Source organism: Crocodylus siamensis, chromosome 1, assembly GCF_052110815.1.
Source record: "Crocodylus siamensis isolate JL-2025a chromosome 1, ASM5211081v1, whole genome shotgun sequence".
NCBI classification, from domain to species: Eukaryota; Metazoa; Chordata; order Crocodylia; family Crocodylidae; genus Crocodylus; species Crocodylus siamensis.
The window spans coordinates 102,975,399-103,002,197 of record NC_143395.1 but is presented as its reverse complement, the minus strand read 5'-3'; the positions used below and the strand labels follow the sequence as shown (position 1 = coordinate 103,002,197).

At 43.2% G+C, this 26,799-nt stretch overlaps 1 protein-coding gene across 1 annotated transcript in view; it reads right to left on the bottom strand.

Moving 5' to 3' along the window:
• The window catches only part of ENPP3 (ectonucleotide pyrophosphatase/phosphodiesterase 3), an 83,452-nt gene extending 59,172 nt beyond the window's left edge, over positions 1-24,280 (bottom strand). The window contains exons 1-5 of the mRNA XM_090039209.1: positions 24,000-24,280; positions 13,243-13,321; positions 9,972-10,094; positions 3,724-3,849; positions 2,066-2,126 (exon numbers count right to left, since the gene is read on the bottom strand). Of these exons, the coding sequence (XP_089895335.1) occupies positions 2,066-2,126; positions 3,724-3,849; positions 9,972-10,094; positions 13,243-13,321; positions 24,000-24,116 (506 nt within the window). The 5' untranslated portion in view covers positions 24,117-24,280. The remainder of the gene's footprint in view (positions 1-2,065; positions 2,127-3,723; positions 3,850-9,971; positions 10,095-13,242; positions 13,322-23,999) is intronic.
• Between the last annotated feature and the right edge of the window lie 2,519 nt (positions 24,281-26,799).

Below are 26,799 nucleotides of genomic sequence, written 5' to 3'. Positions count from 1 at the left end.
TTTTGACTATTTTAACTATTTTTGTCTAGTTTGTTGTGCTTTTTTAAGCTTTATATATAATCGAGCAAATCAGTCTACATTCCAATAGTTATATTTGTCTTAGCTTCAATTTTAAACTGAATAATATAGTGCTAGCCCCCTAGCATATTAGTAACCACCCCCACCTCTATCTACACCACTCCCCCTTTCCAAAATCCTGGATCCACCTATGGTTATAGTTACCAACCCTTTTCTTTCTCCTCCTCCAACGTCTTTCAAATAACATCATAGCTTCCTCAAATAAAAATTCTTTATTAGGCTTAGGAACGGTAATCACAAATCATAATAGCTATTCATTTTTGCAGGTATGCCGACTAGAATAAATTGCTGTCAGGTGCTTGCTCTGAAATAGCCTAGGGATACTGTAATAATGATATAGACTATGAACAATTCAACTACAGAAAAATAATTTGGTCTATTTCTGATAAATAGTTGTAAAGATGACTCTTGGTCTTCATAAACTAAGTGTTAATCTGGATTCGATCATATGTTCTCATTTGAGTTACATATGACAAATTGGTGTGCTGTTTTACAATATAAACATTCACATTTAGGGGGAAATGTTTATATTGGTTAATTAGGACACTGAGTAAGTCAAAAGTTTCGTAATCCAATCTGGTCATCAGTGACACCTCAGGAACAAAATTCAAGGACTTCTAGAGGAGAGACAATTTAGTATAGCTGTGATAACATGACCATAATAAGAGAAAGCTATTACATTAATATCAGTGAGAAAAAGTTGAATCTAGGTCTAGGGTCAGGCCACATTACAGTATACCCCACACAAGCAATAATAGAGAAAGTTTCCTTGACCCAAAGAGTAGAACATGATGACAGGCAACATGCTAATACATCAAAGTGTATGCTACAATTATTTTTGTAGAGATACTAGAGTTAGCTTGAAACTCAGCTACCAGAAACAACCTTTCTATGGGAGGCAGCTTAGGGGGTGACAGGACACTCAGACAGTGGCTAATACTGGTCTCTGTGTTGCTATATCTAGACAGCTCCCAGCAGCTAACAGAAAGCTAGTTCCAGTGTCTTTGCACTATATTGCAGTCAGTACAGAGGAGCAAAAAAGAACAGCAAGACAATTTGCTATTATTACATTCCTTTTCTACTTGCTACATCAGTCTAGGCTAAGAACTTTCTAATATTCATTCTGAAAGTTTTCTAATGCAAGACAGTAGAAGAGAAGAAAATAGGGGGACTGTTCCTGGGCATCCAGTCTGAAAATTGATGCAGCTAAATACAGACCAGGTCCAGACATTACACATAAACCAGTATAAGTGTTCAGAAACTGGTCTAAACGTGTAACAGAACAGAAGCCCAGAGCATACAGATATGTTTAAAAATGGCAGAACCTGGTCTAAGATAGACCTGGATGGAAGTAGTATCAGATGTCCTGGGTTAGATTAGACTGGTCTATCAAACTTTTGTACCAGATCCTCTCCTGATTCAAGTTAGGTTCAAGTCCAGCATCTCAGGTGCCTTTGCAGCCCCCGCTGCTCCCGCCAACCTTGCGGCAGAGTCCCAGGGGGGGTGGGCATTGGAAAGGGAATGTCTATAGCTCTGTATTTCTCTACCTTTATACAATGCCTCTAGGCATCTCAGACTTTAGCTATCACTTCCACATTAGTTTTGTTTGTTGGTTCCTCTTTTTATTTCAGAATTACCAAAATTTACATATATAACAAATGTTAGTAACCACATTTTTGTATTCTTTCCCTCCTTTCTTTGTACTGATTGTGGCTTTCATTTTTAATCAAAGAGAAGCTTAAGGAGCTATTGCCACTGCTAGCTAGGGAAGATCCATCTCTTGTCTAAAACTTAAACTACATGTTCATTCTTTATGGTAGGAACCAGTTTTTTCAGTGGTTATAAAATACCACATTTTTAGGCACTCTTTAAATAAAAAAATACCATTTAATATTATAGGCAGCCACAAAAATGCATGCATTTATATCCGATTATTATAATATTCTATCTATTAGAAAAGAAAACACAAAAACATTACTTATCCTACCCTTCTGGGCACTGCGGACTATCAAATGATGGACATTTTTCTTCCACCCAGCTCATTTCACCTGAAAAGGACAAAAGAAGACACTGGAACACTATTAAAAAAGCAACATAAAGAAGTTTCCTATGCATCTTCGGTGCTGTTTTTGAAATACTGCTTAATACTCAAACTTCTAATATCCAGGTTAATGATTGACTGGTCTCTTTAGAAGAAAAAAGGAAAGGAAAAAGAGAAGCAAGAACAAAATAGAAAGGCACAGAACAATAATGGAGAAGAATAAATGGTGCGGAAAGAGTAGTAGGTCTCCCGCAGAAAATCCCTCCTAGTATTTTGCAATGGTCTTAGTTCTGAGTTATTAAAGGCAATGGTCTTCTATGAATATTGTGATGTATTGTGCATTATATATGGGCACCTGTAGAGGAGGTGGGAAGCTGACCCAATGCACTGTAAATACAGTGCCTCAGAGCAGACATAATTATTCAAGTCTGCTGGAGCACGCTAATTAGCATTCAACAAGCTTTAGATAAAGTGCCCCCACCACCATTTTGAAGTGTGGGAACATTGTAGAGATACCAGAGCTACAAGACACTCCGGGAGCTTTAATTAGAGCGGCTCTAGAAGCCATTCTAATTAACACACACCACACACTCACACCCCTGCAGGATGTATAAAAACACCCTATTGGCGCGTCTACACATGATGCTATGTCACCATAACAATGTGCTATGGTGACATAGTGATCACATGCATTTGCCCAAGACCAGCAAGTACTTTGGCACAGAGGCACACTCTCTTGTTATAGTGTACCACTCCAGCCAAGTAATGGCTAAAAATAACTGTGAGCCCGGCAGTAGCAACATTGTTGTATGGGCACATACAGACATGCCCTCCGCTTGTTTAAATGTTGCTATGCTGTGTATCTCCTTAGATACCATGTTTGCTCTGAGTTTTTATTCCTGTTCAGAAGAATAAAGTTACCAGCCATGTAAGTTGTGTGATGCACTCTCTCTTCTGGGCTATAGGTCTAATTTCCTCACCACTGAGGAGCCACAAGATGTAATTAATATAAAATGTAGAAATGAAATACCTTTAGGAAATCAGGTGAGAAAGGATTCCAGTAATACAATTACAATGATATGAAAGATGCTCTAGATATTTTTTTTAAAACAATTTTTAAAAAGACTACTTAGACTTGTTATATGCCTCCATAACACCCCTCTAACATCATAGTTGATGTCATTACAGACAGTAGTGATATTTTTAGACTGTACAAAGTGCAAAGCAGGAACTGTGCTTCTCTTTTTTTTCCCTTTTTTTTTTGAAGATGCCACCCCAAGAGGAATATTATTTTAATTCCTAAGGGATCAATTTTATATAAACTGCATTACTCCCAAGCAATTGCTTTCCTCCTATCAATCTGAAATATTTGGTATTTCACCCTGAAACTTCCTCAAAGTCTTTCAATCTATGGAAACATTATTTAACCCAAAAGAAAATCTTAACTTGTTCAAACTGAAAGCTGTATGAAATGTCATAATTACTAACAAGCAGGATATCCCCATAGGTTATTCTCAAATTACCATTTACTTGTGTGCTTTCCTGGAAATATCCCTATAATATGACAATAAACACTTTAAAAATGTTTAAAACTTTTGCTTTACCTTTGCAAATGCTTCTGTAGTTCACACAGCAGGTTTTCTTCTCTAAGCAGTCTTCAGAACAAGAACAGAGGCTTCCTGATATCTGTCTCTCACCACAACGGAGTTTAGTACACGACCAAGTTTGAACTGAAAAAATCACCATTGATTCCCCCATGCTGCATATTGTTTATGTTTTGTGTTCTTTAAGCTTATAAATTCTACTTCTAATCAATACTATGTAGATATATATTCATAATCAACTTTCATATTGTTATATCTTAAGTAAATTGTATATACCTTAGCAAAACTGTAAACTGTCTCCCACAACTTTCTCATAAGTAAAATATGGAAATATAGTCTAGGTTAAGATACTGTACAGTGGATGGATAACTGGTTGGATAATCATGCTCAAAGAGAAGCCACAAATAGCTGAATACTAAGGACTAAAACTGGAAGGAGAGCTCAGTCAAGATGTCTTAGATGCAATATCTTCATTGAATGACATGAGGGATTGAATTAGGTAAACTTGATACCAAGCTCGGTGGAGTAGGAAAGGACAGGCTCAGGATTAAAAAGGACCTTGATAAACTAGAAAAATTTTCTGAAACATATAGGATGAAATTCAATAAGGAAAGGTGTAAAGAATTGTGTTTAGGACAAAATAATCAAGTGCACAAATGTAAAATAGGAAGTCACTGGCCAGGCTGGAATACTGTAGAAACCAATCTAGGAGTTACAGTAAAAATTAAATACGAGTCAATACTTGAATATCGGTAGGAATAAAGCTAACAGCATAGAGGCATCTATTAACAAAAATGTCATATGCAAGTCAAGGACAAGTAGAAGCAATTCTTCCGCTCAACTCAACACCTGCAAGCACTGAGCCCAAGTATCATGCTGAATTTTGGGCAACACACTTTAAGAAAATGTGAACACATTGGAAAGAATTCAGAGGAGAGAAACAAAAAATATTAGAAGTGTTAAAGGAAACCACAATACTCAAAGAAAGGTTGGAAGAATTGGGATTATTTAGTCAAAAAGAGGGAAATTGAGGGATGATTTGAGAATAGTCTTTAAATACTGTTGTAAAAAGGAGGGTTCTCAATTGTTCTCTCTCTCCCCAAGAAACAAGACAAGAAGTAATGGACTCAAGGAAGATTTATATTAAATATTAAAAACAAGTTTCTAACCATGTGGATGTGTCAACACTGGAGAAGAATTTCTGTTCTTAGAAGTCTTTAAGTACATGCTAAGCAAAGTTTGCGTGCTTCAAGCAGTGGCTTGGACTAGATGACTGTCTAAGGAACCCTTCCAATGCAATTTTTCTATGAAGCAATACAAAAACACTCTTTGGTTTTGACTTATGCTATGGTTTCACCAAAATTATAACACGTCTTGGTGTTGGAAGTAAAAGTATTCCAGAGAGACAATGCATGTTCCTATTTTTGCTTTGCAAGCATGTACTCTCCCACAGGGTATAGCTAGTTATGTCTGTGGGCTTGCTGAGTTTTTGGAATCAGCTATTCAAAAAAAAGCAAAGCATAGCAGAAGCTGTTTTGCTTGACATTAATCAACGTGTTGAGAATTTTGTAAGATTTAGATGATGCATTAAATACCTTATAGTTAATTTGTTGTACAGAGATGGGCTATAATATAGGGAGGGGCATTAGAAGTGTGCTTAAGGTGTTCCATAAATTGCTACAGTCATAAATTGCTACAATAGATGGACAATGTATTCTCTGAGTCTGACTGATTATGTTCCTAAACGTCATAATTCATCAACTAACTGAGCTTAGTCAAAACAGTATCCACAACCTTTATTAACAGTTAGTCAACATTATGAAGTGGGTGCATAACTGGTTGAAAGTCATGCTCAAAGAATAGTCAAGAATAGCTTGATGTTAAACTGGGAAGAGATCTCAAGTGGAGTACCTCAGGTTCCTAATCAAATGTCCATATCTTTGGTGAAATCTGCACAATACATCAAAGCAGAAATTAAACCAGCCAGGTTTTGTGGCTGAAGGGGCAGCAGCAACAAGGCCAATATCAGCATGACTGACAAGCAATGGTGTGGAAAACAGAAGACTAATGCACCCACAAACTGACCAGAGGTCTGATCCAAAGGTAACCACATTCAATAGCAGTCTTTCCTTTGACTTTAGGGAAGGTTAGATCAGGTCCTCAGTCATAGTTTTCTAGAGTATTGAACACCTGTTAATAACTCTTCTGTATGAGAAGATGATACTAGATTTTCTTGGTCACCAGCCAAAGGGGTAAAAATAAAGATGTACATAAAGTTATTTGAAAATTAAACTCCTAATTTGTATATATCAGGACAATTCCTGCAGTGCAGCACATAATGGTTATATGGGTGTGGTTAATAGGCAAAGAGGGTGTAGGCCTCGCTGGAACATTGATCATTATGTACTGCCCGCACAAAGGCTTTGCTAAAGTATTAACCAGGGTAAGCCTGATGAGCAAACTTACTCACATAAAGCTTGGCATGTGGCCAAACGTGCACTGCTGCCAAAAGATGTGAGGGGGAGATGGCTGTACAAGTTGTAGGATGATAAGGCTGAAACAGGAACACTTAGATCAGGATGTGAACCAAGCCCAAGATACAGGACAGTTTAAGATATTCAGGATACAGGTGTAATGTGATAAAAAACTTGCTTTGATCACTGTATAAACGGAGGTTTGGAAAATATGGGAACTTTGTAGCAGCTTAGGGGAGCCTGTTTGGTGTTGTGCCAACTACCTTATCAAAGACATAAATGCATTAACACCTAGTCTGATGTACTTATTAAGCCAAAGTGTGGTAGGGCTTTACTTGTAAACAATAAACCTGGCTGACTCTTTGCCACCAAACCAAGCCTCTGGTCACTTCTTAAGAAAAGATTAACATTGGAAACTCCTGACTGTGACTTTTGCTGGCACCACACTTCCTGAGTTGACAGTGGTGGCCCCAAAGAAGCTTCAGTGTCCACTTGAAAAAGTGTCTATTTTTGCATCTTGTCCAGCATTTTCTGAATGTAGTTCTTCAGTATATAGCAAAAGTCATATTAACTCTCTTAAGAGAAGAATCAGACCCATATTCTCAAAATCAAGTAACAAAAAAGCAAGGATGAAATGTTTTATGACCCTACTATAAGTCTCAGTCGATGCATGGCGGCATCAGGTGGTGGTGGCGAAGGGGCTGGCTGAAGGTGCTGAAGTGCAGCAGATAGGCAGCAGGCAGTCCCCACCCTTTAGCACCCTCATGCCCCAGCTAACCCCATCACTGTTTACACATGGGTTTCAGTGCACATAATTACTCCACCACAGGAGAGTATTGTCCCCAACAGTATTCTACAGTGGAGTTAATTTACTGTACCCTAACGTCGGCACAAGTGTAGACAGTGATGCTTTACTATCGAGCTAATTAGCTCAATAAAGCACACATGTAGATGCACCCAATAGAAGCCAAAAGTGACCTCAGAGTTGAGACAGACAGACAGAAATAAGGAGGTATATAGAGCATATGAGAAGAGAGAGGTAATTGGCTACCTATATATAACTAGATAGATATATACTGAAGGCTGGCAGGGTGTCCAGCTTCAGCAGGGTGATGGCCAGCAGGGTGCCTGCAGGGAGGGTGTCCAGTCACTTCAGGTATGGCAGAGCTGCTCCAAGATGTCCAGGAAGGTGGCTTGGTCATCCTGAATGCCTCCAGGTACTGCTTATCATCCCAGGTGGCCTGGACAATGTGCTGCCACTGGTTCTTGCTGGCCCAGCAGGCCCAGAGGCGGTGAGGCTAGAGGCCCAGGATGGCATGGACAGCCCAGGTGGTGGCATCCAGAGACCATCATCACATTGTCAGCATCTCATAGTTGACTATTTACTCAATTAGAAGATGAGGTTCCTGCACCCCGCCCCCCAGCACCACCACCATTTAATACTGGGGAGAAATCTCCTTGCCTAATAATAGAGGCAGTTGGTGGGGACAGGCAGCTGCAGCTCTGGCCCCAACCTGGAGCCAAAGCCACAGCTGCCACCTACCCCGTGCCCCCACGGCCCCTGCACACCCTGCCATTTCTCTGCGGTAGCCCCCAGCCCAGTTTCTGCCCCACTCCATGCCACTTCTCCCTTTCCCTCCCCTTCTTACCTTTGCTCTGCCACTGGTAGGCTCCATCCATGCTCCAGCCCAGTACACGGAGCATGGTGCTGCTGCTACAGGGCTGGGCTGGAACAGCAGTGCCAGCTCTGTGCCACTGCTGTGGGGCCAGGCTGGAACCATGCTTCATGTCCTGGGCTGCTGCAAGAACTGAACCTACTGGTGCAGAGCAAAGGTAAGGGGTGCAGGGCACTGAGAAGCAAGCGAAGGGACAGAATTTGGGGTGGGGGGGAGATGGAAGGAAAACAGGCAAAGACCTCAGGCTGTGGGTGGCAGAAGCAGCATGGAGAAAGGAGAAGGGGGAAGGCAGAATTGGGACAACCTGAGGCTGTTGGGGGTGGGGGAGGCAGGCACAACATGAAATAAGTGGGGGGTGGGGGACAGGCAGCAGGTAGCAGGCTGCCTGCCTCTCTCACTGCCTGCACCACTGCATCCACACTGTTGCTCCCTGCCACGGCCTGCCCCATTACTACTCCCATCTTCCCTAGCACATGCTTCCCTACTGCCTCCCCCACTCTCTGTCTCCCACTACCTGCCCCATTACTGCCCCATCATCACCTCTCCCCCAACTTACAGTAGTGACGGAGGAGGAGGGTGAATTTAAAATGACCCTCCAATAAGAAAATTCCATAGATGGAAAATTATAATAAATTTATAAATTTTCTGGGTGTGGAATTATTGGGGCGTGATCTTACATGCAGGGTCATTTTGCATTCAAATAAATAGAATACATAGTTATATCTTATTTGGTTAGTCTATAAAGGTGCACATCTACCCTACCTTCATACACAGTAAATGTCAGGGAAAGGTACATTCAGAAAATGCTGGATAAAATGCAGAAATAGACAGGGACTTCTGAAGCCCACTGTTCCCATTACCCACACCCATATAAACACTGTGTGCTGCACCATACCAGAACTACCCAGTAACTTCACTAGTGCGAGAGCAAAATAGGTTCTTTATCGTTTTCTACCCTGGCATAAAGAACAGCTGTGCTCCTACCTGTGCCTTATCTGGACAAACAGATGAAAGTGCTTCAGTTATCTGTAAAATAGCTTGCTTGATTTTATGTGCATTTGTAATGGATTTTTCTGAGCATTTTACACTGAAGTTTTAACTAAACATATTCTTGATTAAAAAGAACACACCTCCATAACACAAAATGTGAAAATCCTTCAGGAGGAACCTTATAGATTTTATGTTACATTACATTCAATTACAAATAGCATTGCATATCAAAGGTTCCCAAGGGCCCAGGCAGACAGTACGCTGAAGACACAATGAACCACTTAATCATTTCTTAAAGTGTAAACTGGCCATACATTCAGAAGATGCAATAAAACAGAAAACCAGCCACAAAGTTATTACACAAAATATGTAATAACTCTATGACTGGTTTCCATCCTGCCTTAAATTAAATGTGTGGCAAGATGGACTGCACTGTTTATTTGTCTGTCAGAGGCCACACCAGGGCTTGAATCCTGGTGCTGTGCTTGCCAGCTGATGGCAGATTGGGACCATATTGGCCTGGAACCCCAGTGCAGACCTGATCCTGCTAACAATCAGGACTTCTCCAGAAGTTGATCCCCAGACCAGTCCTGATCAGCTGATTGTCACAAGTTTGGCTGATTGGGCCCACTCTGGGGCTTGTACCCTCGGGTGGCCCCAATTAACTGATTGTTGGCTGGCTCTGGGAACTACACAAGGGCTCAAATCAGCTCCGTGAGTCCCCAGAGCCAGCCGTCAATCAGCTGATTATTGGACACATTGCCAGTGCAGGGAAAGTCCAGGTTCATGATCCCCCTGAATTGACAAGTATGTCATGATTTAAGTCTGACTCCTGAACACACAATCATGCTTTCTGCTATTCAAGTGTACCTTGGCAAGAGGCACAGATGTTGTAACTGGGGATCAAATCCTATTGTGCCTTCAAATGAATGCCCGTCAGCAGCCCAATTTATCACATGCCAGGATAAAATCGAAACAAGTCTGGAGGCAGATTGCGTGTGGAGAGTACTTGTTACAAAGTAAATAACAGACTATACATACTATGTTCTACACTCAAAGGAAAAATACAAAGGCTAGACTGATGCGTATAACTTTTGAGGTGACATACCTGGTTCCAAGCAAATAGCCTCGTAATCCCAGCAGCAATTTTGACGTTCTTTACAGCCACTATCACACTGGCAACCCACCAGATCTTTGTTAAATGTTTCATCACATCTGCTTCTGCAGCTAACTGAAAAGGAAACATAAGGCATCTTTCAGCTCTACAGATAGCAGGTATATCCACTCTTCAGAATACAACTTGCACAGGACATGGAACACAGCCAAGGGGTCTGGAGGACAATGTTCTGAATCATTTTCAAAAACTGTTTACTGAATCAGTTATCAATACATTTCAGCAAAATGTAATACATATGAACCCATTTGCATCAAAGTAGATGACAACCACACCATGCTTTATTATATAGCTGAATAATCATACTTGATTAGAAACAAAAATAGGGCATAAATCAAAATAAAGATGAATGTTATGATGAGTGGTGTTATGAGGAAAAAATGCACTATTTAGACTCATGCTTGAGCTCTTGTAAGTTTAATCTTGACAGAAAAGGATATTTTAATTATAAATGTATTTAAGCAGGCATATGTGCACACAAGTTTGTTTTCATAGCACATAAGTTTTATGTGCACAGACCTCACTATTTTAAAATGACACAGGGTCAGGAAAGAGATCCAAACATTGTGGACAATGCCAATGGCATTATTTGTGGGGGAATAGCTTAGTTATGAGGAGCTAAATGTTAAGAAAACTGAAAAAAGGGAATTTTTGGAAAGGGAAGCAAGAGGGTCAGTACAGCAGAAAAGAGGGTAAGAGGGACAGGTATGGAGTAAGACTGCAGTGAAGAGGTAGAAGAAGAGGCAAACAGCACACAGCAGAGAATGTGCAATCACAACTACACCAAATTCTAGGCTGACCATTATAGGTGGCACCAATATCTCCCTAAAACCAAAAGCTGTCATTGATCTATACTATAAACCCCCAACCTTGACTCTCACCAGCACCACAGCCAGACTCGGGAAGCCCTGGTCTGTCTTGTAGTCCATTTGCTTCACCCACTGAGCGCTGAACACACCTATGCACCTCAGGGTTCGCATGCAAGGAACCCACTACTGACATTTCCATAACACACAAGGGGTTCACACAAATCTATTCCCCATTACCTAAAGCTGATTAATAGAAAAAGTCATGCAACGGAATGAATGATTGGCCACAAATGCCTATAAAAATCTTCAGAGATCAGATGGCTATGGATAAACAGTGTCAAGTAGAACCAAATTCTCCAACATTCAGTGGTTCACTGTGGCCATATTGTGGCAATGTCACATGGCCCCATAGCACACCACTGTGCTGCTCTGGGCAGTGGTTAGCATGGAGAAGGGTGGTGGCCAAACCCTGCCCACTCCCACCTGGACATTTACTTTGGAACACTTACCAGCTGACCACGCTGTGCCAAAAGGGGGAGGTGGGACCAAAGCAGAGCGCTTAGAGGGACCATTGAATGGGAGCAATCATGAAATAAGTCCTTGAATACTTAAATTTATCTAGCAGCTTCAAAACCATTATCACAAGATTGAATATCCCAACAACTCTTTACAGCAACCCACACAATAGTGTGTCACTTCATCTTTTATAAGCAATAGCTGCAATTAAATTAGGAAGAGTAAAGGGCATGATTCACAATCGCCCTGCATCTTGCATTTTCAAATACACTTGCACAAAGTGGGTGTCAAATGCTGATATTTCTGATCTGGTAACATTTTATGCAGGTGTAATTGAATTCACAAGTGAAAACAGTGAAGAATCAGACTCCAAATATTAGTAAGCACTATGTGGCAAGCTGACAACACATTGCAATATTTGGCAAAGGTCATCCAAAGTAACTACTGTTTATTGTCAATCATTACAAAGATTACAATGTTCAAGAAGGAAGAAGAATAGAAGTAGGAAAGAAACATGAAAGATTGTAAATGGGAAAAAAAGCAAAAGAAATTTAACATTTTACTACAGGTGCATTAATTGTATGAAAAACCCATGTGATTATTGTCTTGGAGGTGTGCAAACAAGATCTGCTGTAAATGCATGTATCAGTTGCTGACACTGCACTAATGACGGTGAGAACATTTTTCACTGAAACGTGCTTTCTTTGCAGCTTGAAACTTGTGCTTTTGTTTAAATGATTTTTTTACATGTGAAAGGCTTTCTTGGCTTAAGTCTGTCTGGATACTTGTAACTGAAGAGAAAGAATACATTGAGAAGTTCACTTCTTTTAATAAACAAGTTATTAAAAAAATCCTGCTAAAAAATTCTAAGAATTTTGGTTTTGCTCAAATGTGAAACAACCAAAATTTGAAACATCATCAATTACCAGAAAACAGAGTTGTACTAAAACATTTTCATTAGCCTTACTCCAGTAAACACTTAACTACAGCTGATCAAAAATGAGAATTTCCACCACATGGAAAATGTTGATGTTTCAACAGTTATTTTAAAACTGAATATGGATGAAAAGTCAACACTTTAAAGAACAGGATTTTCAGGGGGAAAAAAATGGCTGGAAGCTGTTACATAAACCCTTATATTCCGTTCTCCACTATAAACTGAATTCCCAAACAAGATTATATAAATCAGTCATGATGGGAGTCATGCTGCATGGTGGAATATTTAGTCCAGCTATGTAGTTCAGAAAATAGAAAGTAGTCGGAGCAGGTGCTACAGGAATTCAAATAAACACAGATCAACATTAATCTTCCCCAATAGGAAAGGTTTAAGTTTGGTTCACCAATTGGAATTTTTTGGTGAGAGCAGAGAGGGTCTGACCTTACCTGAAATCAAATATATTTTTTAAATTTGTCTAGCAATGTCAAACATTTTAAATGATTTTTTACAATTTTGCCGAAACTGTATTTTTGACAGAAAATCTTCAAACAGGTCTGGTATGAACCAATTGAATGAAATTCCATCTATTTAATAACTGGGGTTTTAAGAGGCTCCTATACAAAGTATATCTGTGTAGTAATGCTTTTAAATAACTTCTAGCACAACTCACCAAGAAGCATTATTAAAGTAAGATTCCCAACCCCTTTGTGAAACAAGTATTATACTTTACAGAAGGACAATAATTCACACACAACAATTAAAGAATAATTTTTCAAAAGAGCCCACCAACTTTAGATGTCTTATCTTTATTTTGCACATTTTAAAAGCCTAGAATATTATTTCCACAACTAATGAGCATTTAAAATTATTTTTTAAATTATGAAACATCCTCTGCTTTAGTGTATTGCTGGATCAAAGCCAAAATGGCTGCTAGTAGACATACCTTGCACCTGAGCTTCACGTTTCAGTCCTAGTCCCAAACCTAGTCCAAGCGATATAACCACCAAAGAAACCAAGAGAACCTGTCACAAAAAAAAATCCACATGCCGTGAAACATGTCATTATCTTTATAATATATATAACAATACATCAATTGTACGTATAATGGGAAGTAACTTATTTGGAAAGAAGGGACATCTTGAGCTGAGTGATATGAAAGGAAGAACAGATTTGAGAGAAAGACAAAAATAAAATCTGATGAGCTGCCTATATTTTAACAAGAAGTTGTCACCCAAATACTTTCCTTTTAGCCATGACCAATTTTATGTGGCAAGCAGGAATATGTTCACTTGCAAAAAAAGGAGGAAGGAAAATGTTTCCTTATACTGCTGAAAGGGACAATTGTCAGCAAACCAGGTTATGTATACCAGGGTTAAAATGGTTATACTTAATCCTGAAAAGTATAACCCATGCTGGCCACCCTGTACAATTTGTAAAGGGTGTATTTTACACACACACAAATATTTATCAAATATCAAAGTCCTGAGCTTGACGAGGAGTTCGCCCGGGAACTCACTGAGGCTGCTTGCTCCAGGACCTTGGTTGTCATGGGTGACTTCAATTACCCGGACATCTCGTGGGAAGATCACTCAGCAAAATCCGAGCGGTCACAAAGCTTTCTCTCGTGCATGGATGACCTCTACCTGACTCAAGAAGTCTATGTGCCAATGAGAGGCAAAGCGCTGCTCGACCTGATACTGGCTACAGGGGACGACCTAATCGGCGACCTAGTGATCGATGGGAAGCTGGGTGAAAGCGACCACGAGCTGATCACCTTCACCATCCACCGTAAAGCTGGCAAGTCAGTCAGCAACACAGAAGTCCTTGACTTCAGAAAAGCTGACTTTGACAAGGTCAAGAGGATAGTCGGTCAGGCCCTCAGGGACCATGACCCCAGGGTGATGGGAGTTCAAGAAGAGTGGCTGCTCCTCAAAGAAGCAATCCTCAATGCACAAGCTAAATCTATTTCAACACGGAGGAAAGGCAGCAAGAAGGCACAGCAGCCCCCCTGGCTCTCCAGGGACCTAGCGGACCTCCTGTGGCTTAAAAGAAAAGCCTACAAAGGATGGAGGATGGGATTCACCTCCAAGGAGGATTACTCCACGCTGGTCCGATCCTGCAGGGAGCAAACCAGGAAAGCCAAGGCTGCAACTGAACTCCAACTAGCTTCAGGCATCAAGGACAACAAAAAGTCCTTTTTCAGATATGTGAGGAGCTGGAGGAAAAGCAAGGGCAACGTTGGACCCCTGCTAAACCAGATGGGGCAACTGGCAACTGACGCCAAGGAAAAAGTCAATCAATTAAACAGGTACTTTGTGTCAGTCTTTCATCAGTCCCATGGGACGCCCATGCCTGCTATGGGACAGGGAGATCCGGGTGATGGGGATCCCCTACCCTCCATAAATGCTGACCTCGTGAAGGAACATCTTGAGAAGCTGAATACCTTCAAGTCAGCTGGCCCTGATAACCTGCACCCCAGGGTACTCAAGGAGCTGGCGAGCGTCATAGCCCAGCCCCTGGCACGGATCTTTGAAAACTCCTGGTGCTCTGGTGTAGTGCCCGAAGACTGGAAGAAGGCCAATGTGGTGTCGATCTTCAAGAAAGGGAGGAGAGTGGATCCGGCTAACTACAGGCCCATTAGCCTGACTTCTATCCTGGGGAAGATCTTAGAAAAGTTTATTAAGGAGGCCATCCTTGAGGGACTGGCCCAGGCTAACATCCTAAGGGATAGCCGGCACAGGTTTGTTGCGGGTAGGTCTTGTTTGACCAATCTCATTTCCTTCTATGACCAGGTGACCTATCACCTGGACGAGGGAGAAGAGATTGATGTCATATATCTTGACTTCAAAAAAGCTTTTGATCTGGTATCCCATGATCACCTCTTGGCCAAACTGGCCAGTTGTGGCCTTGGCTCCACCACGATCCGCTGGCTGGGAAATTGGCACCGTGGTCGGACCCAGAGGGTTGTAATTGATGGCAGTCACTCATCGTGGTGCCCTGTGACCAGTGGGGTCCCTCAAGGCTCTGTCCTTGGACCCATCCTGTTCAACATCTTCATTAATGATGTGGACATTGGAGTCAGGAGTGGACTGGCCAAGTTTGCCAATGACACCAAACTTTGGGGCAAAGCATCCACGCCAGAAGATAGGCGGGTGATCCAGGCTGACCTGGACAAGCTCAGCAAATGGGCAGATGAGAACCTGCTGGTGTTTAACACCGAAAAATGCAAGGTTCTCCACCTTGGGAGGAAAAACCTGCAACATCCTTATAGGCTCGGCAGTGCTACGTTGGATAGCACTACAGAAGAAAGAGACTTGGGGGTCATCATTGACCACAAGATGAACATGAGGCTGCAATGCGATGCTGCGGCTAATAAAGCGACCAAAACGCTGGCGTGCATCCATAGATGCTTCTCGAGCAAATCCTGACCTTGGTGAGGCCTTGGTGAGGCTGCAGCTGGAGTACTGCATCCAGTTTTAGGCTCCACAATTCAAAAAGGATGTGGAAAAGCTTGAGAGAGTCCAGAGAAGAGCCACGCGCATGATCAGAGGTCAGGAAAACAGATCTTATGATGATAGGCTGAGAGACATGGGACTCTTTAGCCTGGAAAAGCATAGGCTCAGGAGTGACCTGATGGCCACCTATAAGTTTATCGGGGTGACCACCAGGATCTGGGGGAACGTTTGTTCACCAGAGCACCCCAAGGGATGACTAGGTCGAACGGTCACAAACTCCTGCAAGACCGTTTCAGGTTGGACATAAGGAAGAATTTCTTTACTGTCTGAGCCCCCAAGGTCTGGAACAGTCTGCCAGCGGAGGTGGTTCAAGCACCTACATTGAACACCTTCAAGAGTAAATTGGACGCTTATCTTGCTGGGATCCTATGACCCCAGCTGACTTCCTGCCCTTTGGGCAGGGGGATGGACTCGATGATCTCCCGAGGTCCCTTCCAGCCCTGATGTCTATGAAATCTATTAAATCTATTTTAATCTAGGTTTAAAGAAAAAGACATACAGGGCCTTGTTGCACATTACATTTTCAACACATTTTATTTAAACTAGGAATTTCAAAAGATTCAGCCCATGGCACGCTAAGACCTGGCCTGTAGGTCTTGGACCACCCCCACATGCAGCAAACATTATGTTGTAGGCCCAACTCTGTGCACTGCATGTGCTATGAGAAGCCAGAGCCTGGCATGTACTACACGCAGCACTGGTGCCAGACTGGTCCTGTGAGCTGTCTCCAGGGCTGGATTGGGCCAACAGACCATCGCTGCACACCAGAGTTAGCATGCAGGACCAATCCAGTGCAGGCACCACATACAGCTCAGGTACCGCATATAATGCACTCCCCCGCTTCCCCCCCATGGTGATCCCATGTACCACATGCAATTCAGGACCTGGACCAGGACCATGGTTAGACACTCCAGAGTGTGTGCTGCATACAGAACCATGTTGGCCAGGTGTGGCAGGACGGCCCCTAGGGGTGCCGTGACCTCCCCTAGTGTCCCTGTCTACCGTGCCAAATCTGGGTCTTTCACATCCTCCGCCTCGCCCACCACATCTTTGCTCTTATTAGTTCAGTGAAGGAGGCTGCCTTCCTACCCTTCTTGGCACGGGGCTGGTCTTACTGTGCCAGGATTTCCTCTGAGTCCCGGTGCTGGTCTTATCCCGGGGCCAACTCAATACACGCGCCCCCTCCTGGGGCGGCTCTCTCTGACTGCGCTCCTTCTCGCCCAGTCCAGAACCCCAACAGGCTTACTCCCCTCTCGGGGCTTCGCGTCTCACAGGCAGCGCCCCACTTGGGCCTGCCTCCCTTATATTCTGCGGCCACTCGCATCCTGACCTGCGTCCCGCGCTCCCCGTGGTCTCTACGCCCGCGCTCAGGTCTGTGGTCGTGCCTCCTGAGCTCGCTGCCCGCCCTGGGGCCCTTACTCGCGCTCCTTATGTTCGTCGCCTGCACTCAGGCCTTCTATGCCCCCACTGGGGCCCCTCGCTCGCGCCTCTTGCACTCGCTGCCCGCACTCGGGCCTTCTATGCCCCCACTGGGGCCCTCGCTCGTGCCTCTTGCACTCGCTGCCCGCACTCGGGCCCTCTCTGCCCCCACTGGGGCCCTTGCTCGCGCCTCTTGCGCTCGCTGCCTGCCCTCGGGCCTTCTATGCCCCCACTGGGCCTGTGGTCATGCCTCGTGTGCTCCCCACCCGCACTCGGACCAGTCTATGCCCAACCTGGGCCTACGCCCCACTGGGGCTCTTCCAATTGGGGCCTGTCCCAGTAATGCCCACACTGGGCTGGGGTCGGGACCCCCCCACTGCTTAGGCCCACCTTCCTGGGCCCACACCCTACTGGGCTTCCACCTCTGCTAGGCTCTTCCCGAAGTCGCCCCAATGGGCTGGGGTCAGGACAGCCCCACACACGGCACCCTCTTGGTGCCAGGAACTCCCCCTCCTTACTGGGGAGCTCCTGCTGAGGCCTCCTCCACCCCTACAGCCTCGCCCGGTCCTGCGGTGTAATACTCACAACTCCACAAAACTATGCTGGCTCTCTCCAATACCTTTCTCAGGGGTTCTCTCCCTCCCCTCGCATCATTGCAGCGGTCACACTGCCAGCGTAAGCTCTGCTGCTCAGCTCTCCGCCGCAGAGCTCCTGCTCCTGCAGTGGCCAGAGGGGAACTGTTTCTGGCCTCAGCCTTCCCTTCCTCATGAAGGCCAAGCCTCGCCCCCTGGCGGTCAGCTGATCTACTCAGCTCCAACAGCTAACACCTGCTGCCTTACTAACTGGCAGCTAAGCTACTTCTTATCTTCAGTAGCAGGCACCCTAGTGCCCTGCTACACCAGGGCACCCCAAATTGGTTCTGGCATGTGCTACAATTTAATTCAATTCAATTTATTAAGGATTGTGGCTGAAAGCCTTGCTCCCAAATCCAGATATATAACCATAATATAAATTTAAACAAAAATAAAAGAAATGCCAATATAATATAATATAATATAATATAATATAATATAATATAGGGCCAACCATTATAAAAGCATCATTCCTACTCCTGAAATAAACATAATCAAGTAGAAATATGGTGACAAATCAGATCATGAATCTATAAAAATGTTGTGCATAGGTCCACAATTATCACAATAAAAAACAAATATAATGATAAAGTTTATCGGTCATATCAATAGTAAAGGATGTTTAATCGCTTCGTCCTTGTAAGCAAGAATTGCAGTTCAGTTTATTAAATTTATTTAATTTCTATTTGAGAAGTATGTTAATTTCTGCAAGAACCATGATAAATACTTTCTCCTTATGTCATTATGTCAGGACATTCTAAGACATAATAAATAGTGTCTTCCACTATTTATAAGCTCCTAGACAGGCTGGGCAACATCTTTTAGCCCTTAGAATGGAAAGTCTATATCCAGCCAAAACAGCTGTGGGCATCTGTTCAATCCTGAGCCTAGTCAAAGAGGTTCACCATGTCACGTCCGAGGACCGGTGCACCCTTGACCCGCGAGCCTGGGTCGGCACGACTGGCTGGACATGAGTACGATATGGTGGTTGTACAGGTGGAAAAGCGAGGAGTCAGGGAGTTTAAATGCGTTTCGGTTAAAGATTTATTGTTACTTACACCACAGAAGAGTTGCGGCGTAGGAAGGAAGTCGTGGTTACACAGTGAGAAAGGACAAGTTCAATTCAGCTTACAGATGCTTTCTCGTTGCACAGATCATAAACTGCTTGGTGCAGGTTTTCAGCAAAGCGTACAGGTAACTTCGGTTTAAAGACGTTTGTGAGCTCTTGGAGAACGGACGAGTCGACAAAAATTCGGATACAACACCTGAAAATTTTTTTTGCCGCAGGTGGGGAGGGGTCAGCGACTGGCCAGGCCACTGACTATGTCTCCTGGGTGTGCGTGGAAGTCTCTGCAGAAGGCGGAAATCTTTCCAAAATTAAAGGTTTTCAGGTAGCCAATCACAACACACCAGGCTTGAATAATTACAGGACTGCCAATTACGACTGTGAGCAGACTTTGCGTGTTTCTTACTTCTGCTCAGGTTTCATGCAAGAATGACTGCGCGTGTATTTTACATTTAAGCTGGGGGAGGGCTGAACACGGAACTGTGATGACGAAATATGTTATGTTAACCTTTTGACCTTTTTGCCATCGGCAGCTGAAATCAAAGATTTTTCTTTGACACACCATTTACCACTGAGATCCAGCTGTAAATACTTCCCCACAACTCCCCTCCACTACATATTCTCCCCTCCCTTACATATTTGTTGGTAATTAGATTGAGGGGCGATGCAAGTAGCCCTGGCCACTACAACATCATTCTGCTAAGCTTGAAACCTCCCCACCTGCGGCGAAAAAAAATTTCAGGTGTTGTATCCAAATTTTTGTCGACTCGTCCATTCTCCAAGAGCTCACAAACGTCTTTAAACCGAAGTTACCTGTACGCTTTGCTGAAAACCTGCACCAAGCAGTTTATGATCTGTGCAGCGAGAAAGCATCTGTAAGCTGAACTGAACTTGTCCTTTCTCACTGTGTAACCACGACTTCCTTCCTACGCCTCAACTCTTCTGTGGTGTAAGTAACAATAAATCTTTAACCGAAATGCATTTAAACTCCCTGACTCCTCTCACTTTTCCACCTGTACGACCACCGTATCGTACCTGCGTCCAGCCGGTCGTGCCAACCCAGGCTTGCAGGTCAAGGGTGCACCGGTCCTCGGATGTGACAAATCCCACATTCTAATAATAATATTAGTTAAAATGGAATCTAATCCTGTCTCTAATCTCAAGAAGGATGCAGGAGTTGTAGGAGGAAGACCCAGAAGAGTCCTGAGAAACTTATCCTGAGGTATGTCTACATCATTACTGGCAGTATAATCCCATACTTCAGCTCCACATAGAATCTGAGACACAACTTTGGTTTTATATGCTAATATGGGAGCTTGGACTGATTGTCCTGCTGTGATCTCGTGAAATTTCTTTATAGCCACTGCCAGTTGGGCTGCCTTAGTTTTAACCAACTGAATGTGGTGTTTCCATTATGGAAAAGCTGTAAACATAGTTTCATAGTTTCATAGTTTCTAGGGTCGAAAGGGACCTGAACAGATCATCTAGTCCGACCCCCCGCCATGGCAGAAAAGAGTACTGGGGTCAAACGACCCCAGCAAGGTGTTCATCCACCCTCCTCTTAAAAGGGTAGGAGGTAGGAGCCTGCACCACATCCTTGGAAGTTGGTTCCAGGCCCTAGCCGCCCTGACCGTGAAGTAGCGCCTCCTGATATCTAACCTAAACCTACCCTCTGCCAGCTTGTGACCGTTATTCCTGGTTACTCCTGGCGGTGCTCGGGGGAACAGTGACTCCCCCAATGCCTGCTGATCCCCCCTGACTAGTTTATAACAGGCCACAAGATCCCCCCTCAGCCTTCTCTTTTGGAGACTGAATAGGTTCAGGTCCCGTAGCCTCTCCATCATACCCAAGTACTTATAGGTTTTAACAACTTGGAGTTTGATTCCTCCCATGCTCAATGGGTATTTTATCAAACTGAGCAGTTACACAATATGCTTATTATGACCTAAAAAACCGGTTCCTAAGCTCTGGAGCCTTTGAAGATTCCAGTGTCTTATGGGGTGCTATGGAGGCTGGGAGTAACAAACAGCTGTTCGTTGGTCCCAGGCCCACCAATGCAACCCAGCTTGTTTAAGGCTCTGTTGCAATGCTGAGTGCCACAAGCAGCTGTTTGTCAGTTCCAGCACTCCCAACTGCACTGGAAGTACCACTTGCCAGAAAAGTGCCAGCTTTGCTACACTGTGATGGCATTTTGGGATGGATTTTACCGCTTGAATGCTCAGATGCTAGAGTTTTAAGAGCAGTTAATATGTCCTAAGTGTAACATACAGCAAGGGCCATATAAACACACCATATTTCTTCACATACAACATGCACCTTTTCCCCAAAAAACAGCTGCTGGAAAATGAGCGTGCATCCTATGTAAAGAATACAGAAAGTGTAGGTTATGCCACTTACTGCATGAAACTTAAAATCTACAGTGATACACAGAGAACAGATCAATGCACTAGCTTAGCTCCCTAGCTGCTGCTACTCTGTTACTTACTACAAGGAAAGACCTTTCTTCACATGCCTTTCAGAAACAAGGTGTGCATTATGTTCCAAGGAGTGCTGCATGTGAGAATATATGGTATAGACGCATGCACCCATGTGTGCACCCACACACACTTACTAGCTTCCTCAATACTAAAATTATTTTCTCTCAGGCATCATCTTCTGAACATGGGTCCTTACCCACTTTCCTTTCTTTGAAACACTTGAGAAAAAAGATAGGCCGCACAGCATGCCCACCGGGTCTTCAAGATGAGGCCCTAGTGAACCAGGCTGAAAGTAAATTCTAACCATAAAAGTGTGTCTCAGAAACATGATGCAGGTCACAGCAGCCAGACCAAAAGAGGTGGACGTATAACAAGGAGAGAAGGAGTGGGTGTATGGGTAAGGGTTGAGTGGGTAAGCAAGCCAGGAAGCAGCATGCAGTGCAGGACTTAGGGAAAAGCGCCAGGGAACCAACAGCATTTTGGTATGAAAGGCAGACTCATGGCCGTGGGTGACTGGTGCTTCCCAAGTCTGTCGGGGCAACAGATTGCCGATGGAGGAGACAGGGGGGTCCTAATATAGTGGCCGAGCCTGGAACCACTAGAGACGAAACCAGCAAAACCGGAAGTGCAATTCTGCCAGCACTTCTGATTTCACGGCTGGTGCTTCCAGGGGGTGCACAGCCAACCTCAGGAGGTGCGCATGCACCTGTGTGCACCCCCTACGCATCGCCAATACTCATGGCCACTATAACTGTGAAGAGAAGGAAGAGGGATAAAGTGTAGTCAGCGGAGATGAGGCTAGCAACTGGAGAGGAGTAGCTTGCAGGGAAGCAAAGTACCCCCTGAGGGAAAAAGGAGCAAAAACAGTTCAAGCTTCCTGGGATTCTATAGTATTTTGGGTACTCAACTAGGACAATGCATTTCCTGCCCTTTTGCCATGGTGCCCGGGCTTAGTCTTTAAATTCTGCTTCATATTTGGCAATTTTTTATTACTAAGATTTAAAGGCATCTGAAAGTCTAATAAAAAGTATGCTGATGTTTTAAGTCTAACGGTCACTGTGGCAAAGCATCTTATTCTGTGATGAGGGCTTTGGGGAAGGAATAGAAAAAAATTTTATATGTACCAAATTAAAATATACTTTATACAAATCATATAACACATAGCCTTTGATATGCAAAAACAGTATTGCATTATTTACATAAAACCCCTTAATGTCTGGGCATGCATCATTGAAGTATACATACAGCATTACCTCCAGCTCAGATTACACTGCACATATGCTAGACTGTTAGGAACAAGTAGTGTAGAAAATATCTTTAAAACAGTTATTCAATTGAGAGGCAAGCATTATTAATTTAACAGATTCCAGTGTGTATACCTTATCCACAAACAATGATGCATGAAATATAGTGGCTGAATCCTCCTATAGTAGGATTTTTTTCAACAGCTATCACTGTAATCTTGGAGAATAAGAATAATTACTAGATATTTTAGAATATAATTATGCTGTACTTCAGAAACCTCCTGGCAACTCAACTTTTTCTACTAAGCTTCCCCTTATATTTTTATTTTTTGTTCACATTGTCATTGACAATAGATTTGATTTTATTTAAAAAGAAAAGCATTGGTGGACCTGATTCCTCTTTGGTACCTAATATTGTAACTGTCATCACAGTTTATGCTGTCACACTATATGGTTAATCACAGTTTGTTTTGCCCTGTTTGAAGTTGTTCTCTTTGTTGAGATAATGCTGAGCAGTGTCATAAATTGCTTTCTGTGGCAGTGTATACTGTCATTCAGACTTTTCTATATAGCTTTGTTTTTATTATTATAAGTGAAGTTTCTAGTTTCAGAACCCCACAGTTTTCCTAACTCAATATTTGGTGTTTTTCAAGTCCCAGCTCTCAGAGGCTAGTGATTACATGAAAATCTCAGTTTTCATTGAAAAAAAAAGTTCTTGCCTTTGTGGTTGCAAACAAAAGCCTGAAAATATGCACTGAGTGTACACAAAGGGTCAAAAACAGAAAGCTAATAACAACAATTCCAGATTTATTATTTATACAACAATCTCATTATTTTAAGTCAATATCATAATATTAGTGGAGAGGGTCATTCAGAATATTTTTAATGTTTGGAGCTGCATAATACAATATGCAACCCCATTCACTGCCATTTCCCCATACCTCACCATCAGGATGTTATTTACTAGTGACTTGCCTGATTATTAGGATTTGCTAATGTTGTATCTGAATACATACAAACAACATTAAAGTGTTGTTTAGGCACCAACACAAGAAGCTATTTTTTCTCATTTTAAACAGGAATACAACATATAAACATTAAATATATGTCTAATTGGTTGCTAGGACAAAACAAATAACAAAACAATGTTACAACAGAGGGTGAGAGAATGTACTACCTTATTCATTCTGTGTTTAAATTCAACCCCAATTCCAAGTATTTCTTGTACAGATTCATACAGTTAGATAAAATACAATTAAACTTATCTCCAACAAATGTAAAGTATATCAAGTAATAATAACAACTGAGAATTCTTAAAGAATAAAAGAAAGAAAAGGTATTACTTACTCCACTTAGTATCTTGTATTTCAAAAGTGTGCTTTTCTTAACAGGTTGCTCTGTTTGTAAATTCACTAACTCCATCCTGCTGTTTTGAAATGTGCTGTGTTCATTGTCCGGTAGCATTTGGCTGTTATTTGTCTCTTACTTCTGACTCTGCTATATACCTTTGTTTCTTTTTTCTTTAGTGTGGCTACTCCTAGCATTCACGAGCGTGAACTGAAGTCACTGTAATTTCAGGATTGTGATGAGGTCATAGTCCTTGAGTGATAGGGTTACAGAAAGGCACATTAACAGTGAAATCCACTCAGTAAGGTCAAAGTTTGAAAAGCACTATCATGGGGGGGGGTGATTAAAGATACGGGCACTTCTTGGAAATCTGAAGCAACAAAGTGATCACACACAAAATGGTATCAGTGAAATGCAAACTTTTGATTAACACCCTTTCCTTAATTCAATATGCAATGTTTAATTCTCAGAATCGCATTAAAATACGTTAAGTCAAATCAGGTTTATATAACAGCATTCTGATATTGAATTCTAACTTATAACACTGTGCTTTTATTCATGCTGCTATATTCTGAACTCTTGTCTTTTTTCGGTACTATGCCATTCCCTTCCCGTCTTTCCAGTCCTCCTTAAGATATGCTTCCTTTATAGCTTCAGTCAAAACCTATCAGCAACCTATATAAGCTAAAACATTGTATATTGCCAAAACTAATGTAGGTGCTTAAAAACCATGAGATTTCTCCTTTTAAAAAAAATACAGTTTGGTGTCTTGTAGGGCTGTGCAAAATGGCTCTGTTCCTTTTCGACTTGAGTTTCAAGGTTTTGACAGAACGGTGGTTCGTTCTGAATTTCATTTCGATTAGAAACCACTGTTTCATTTTGTTTCATCTAAAAAGTGACGCTGTTTCAATGTTTAGCCCATACACTATAACGGGGAAGCTCAAAACAGCCTTTCTCATCTGGCAGGCAGATGGGGGCCCACAACCCCGGAAGGGCTGTGGAGGCTGTGCCAGTCCTCCTGGGACTGCAGGCCCCTGATCTGCCTGCCAGATGAAGGAGGGAAGCCGGGTGCTGCCGCCTGGGACTGGGGAGCTGGGGAAGGGAACTGAGCCCTATCGCTCAGTTCCCCTCCCCAGCGCTGGGATCAATCAGGCTGAGAAAAGGAACTCAGCCCAGGTGGGCTCAGTTCCCTTCCCTTTCCTGATAGTAGGGCTGGGGAGGGAAACTGAGTCAGTGGGCTGAGTTGCCTTCCCCAGCTTGATCGCAGCACTAGGGAGGGGAACTGAGCCTTCCCCTGTGCTGTGATCTGTTTCCCACAGCCTGGCCATAGGAGGCAGGGAGAGCCAGGGCTGCTGAGCCACATGGGGCTGAGTGCAGCCCTAGTTCTCCCCTGTCTCCCACCTGCTGGCTGCTTCGAAACTCAAAACATTTTGAAACTTTCAAAATGTTTTCATTAGCCTCATTTTGTTTTAAGGCCATTTTGAAGCCCTTCGTTTCAATTCAGTTTAGCTGTTTCAAGCTCAAAATGAGTCGAAACAGCGTCAAATTGAAACAGCCAGCAAAATTTCGCACAACCCTAGTATCTTGTTCACTGGGTATTGATCACATTACCTCCACAATTACAAAGCCTAAAAAAATATTTAAATGAAAGTTTAGCTTCTCAATACTCAAACAGCTCTAATAGAGTGGAGGTCCTGAGAATAATATGAAATATTGCAAGACTTTTGATAAAAATCACAAACGTAACCATGCTGACCCCATTCTGAAACAATTATACTGATTTCACTGGGGCCAGTTTTTTACCCCAAGTAATTTGACTGCATTGCCTTTATCTGATGAAGGATCTAATCCAGGGGGTTTCAACTTTTTAAAATAAGTGTACCCCCAGCGGCCTGATTTTCAGTAAGTGTACCTGGGGGGGAGGGGGGGAGTGGCCAGATGTGGAACAAGGGGTGATAGCAATTGGCTGGACGTGGAGCAGGGGGTGGCAAGCAGCAGAGTGGCAGCAGAGCAGCATCTGTGTGGCCCTGCTCTCACCCCACCCTGGCCCTGCTCCTGTGAGGCAGTGGCACACGGTGACAGCACTCCACCCTTGCCTGCCCCCATGCAGAGACAACTCAAGCAGGGTGGAAGGCCCGGGCCAAATCAGCCTGTGCAGGGCCCTGCCCCTGGACATGAGGAAGCCAGCAGCAGATTTGGTGGTGAGCAGCTGGACACGCTGGATTCGACTATGGATTTGGCAGTGAGGGGTGCCAACCAGCTGGATGTGAGGTTGGTAGCAGCATTGAGTCACTGCGCTGCTCCACCCGGCTCTGCCTGGCCCCCTAAAGCACGGGGCCCAGGGCAGTTGCCCCAGTTCACACCCCCAGGGACAGCCCTGCCCCCATTTACCCCCTGGGACCTTTCAAAGTACCCCCAGGGGTACACATACCCCAGGTTGGCAACCCCTGATCTAATCCTAAAAACTTTCCTGCCTATAGAGCTTTCTTCTGTAAGCCTAATGATAAGATGAGAACGTAAGGACGTAAAACTAGCGTGGAAAAGAGACATCTGGGCCTTTCTCTGTTAAGCACCAAGCACACTACAGGAGCCCAATCTCTCTTTCATACAGTGTCAGATATCAACTTCCAAATCACAGTCTGGTATTATCACTTAATGTACACATTCCATCTGCCCCACCTGGGCATCTGTAAAGATTGCAGCTTTCAATTAAGTGCTGTGCTGTTTGTTGGACACTGCATTCACACAGGGGACTGTCCAGCATGTTCCTCTTGTGAAATGTTGTTTTGAAGCATCCATA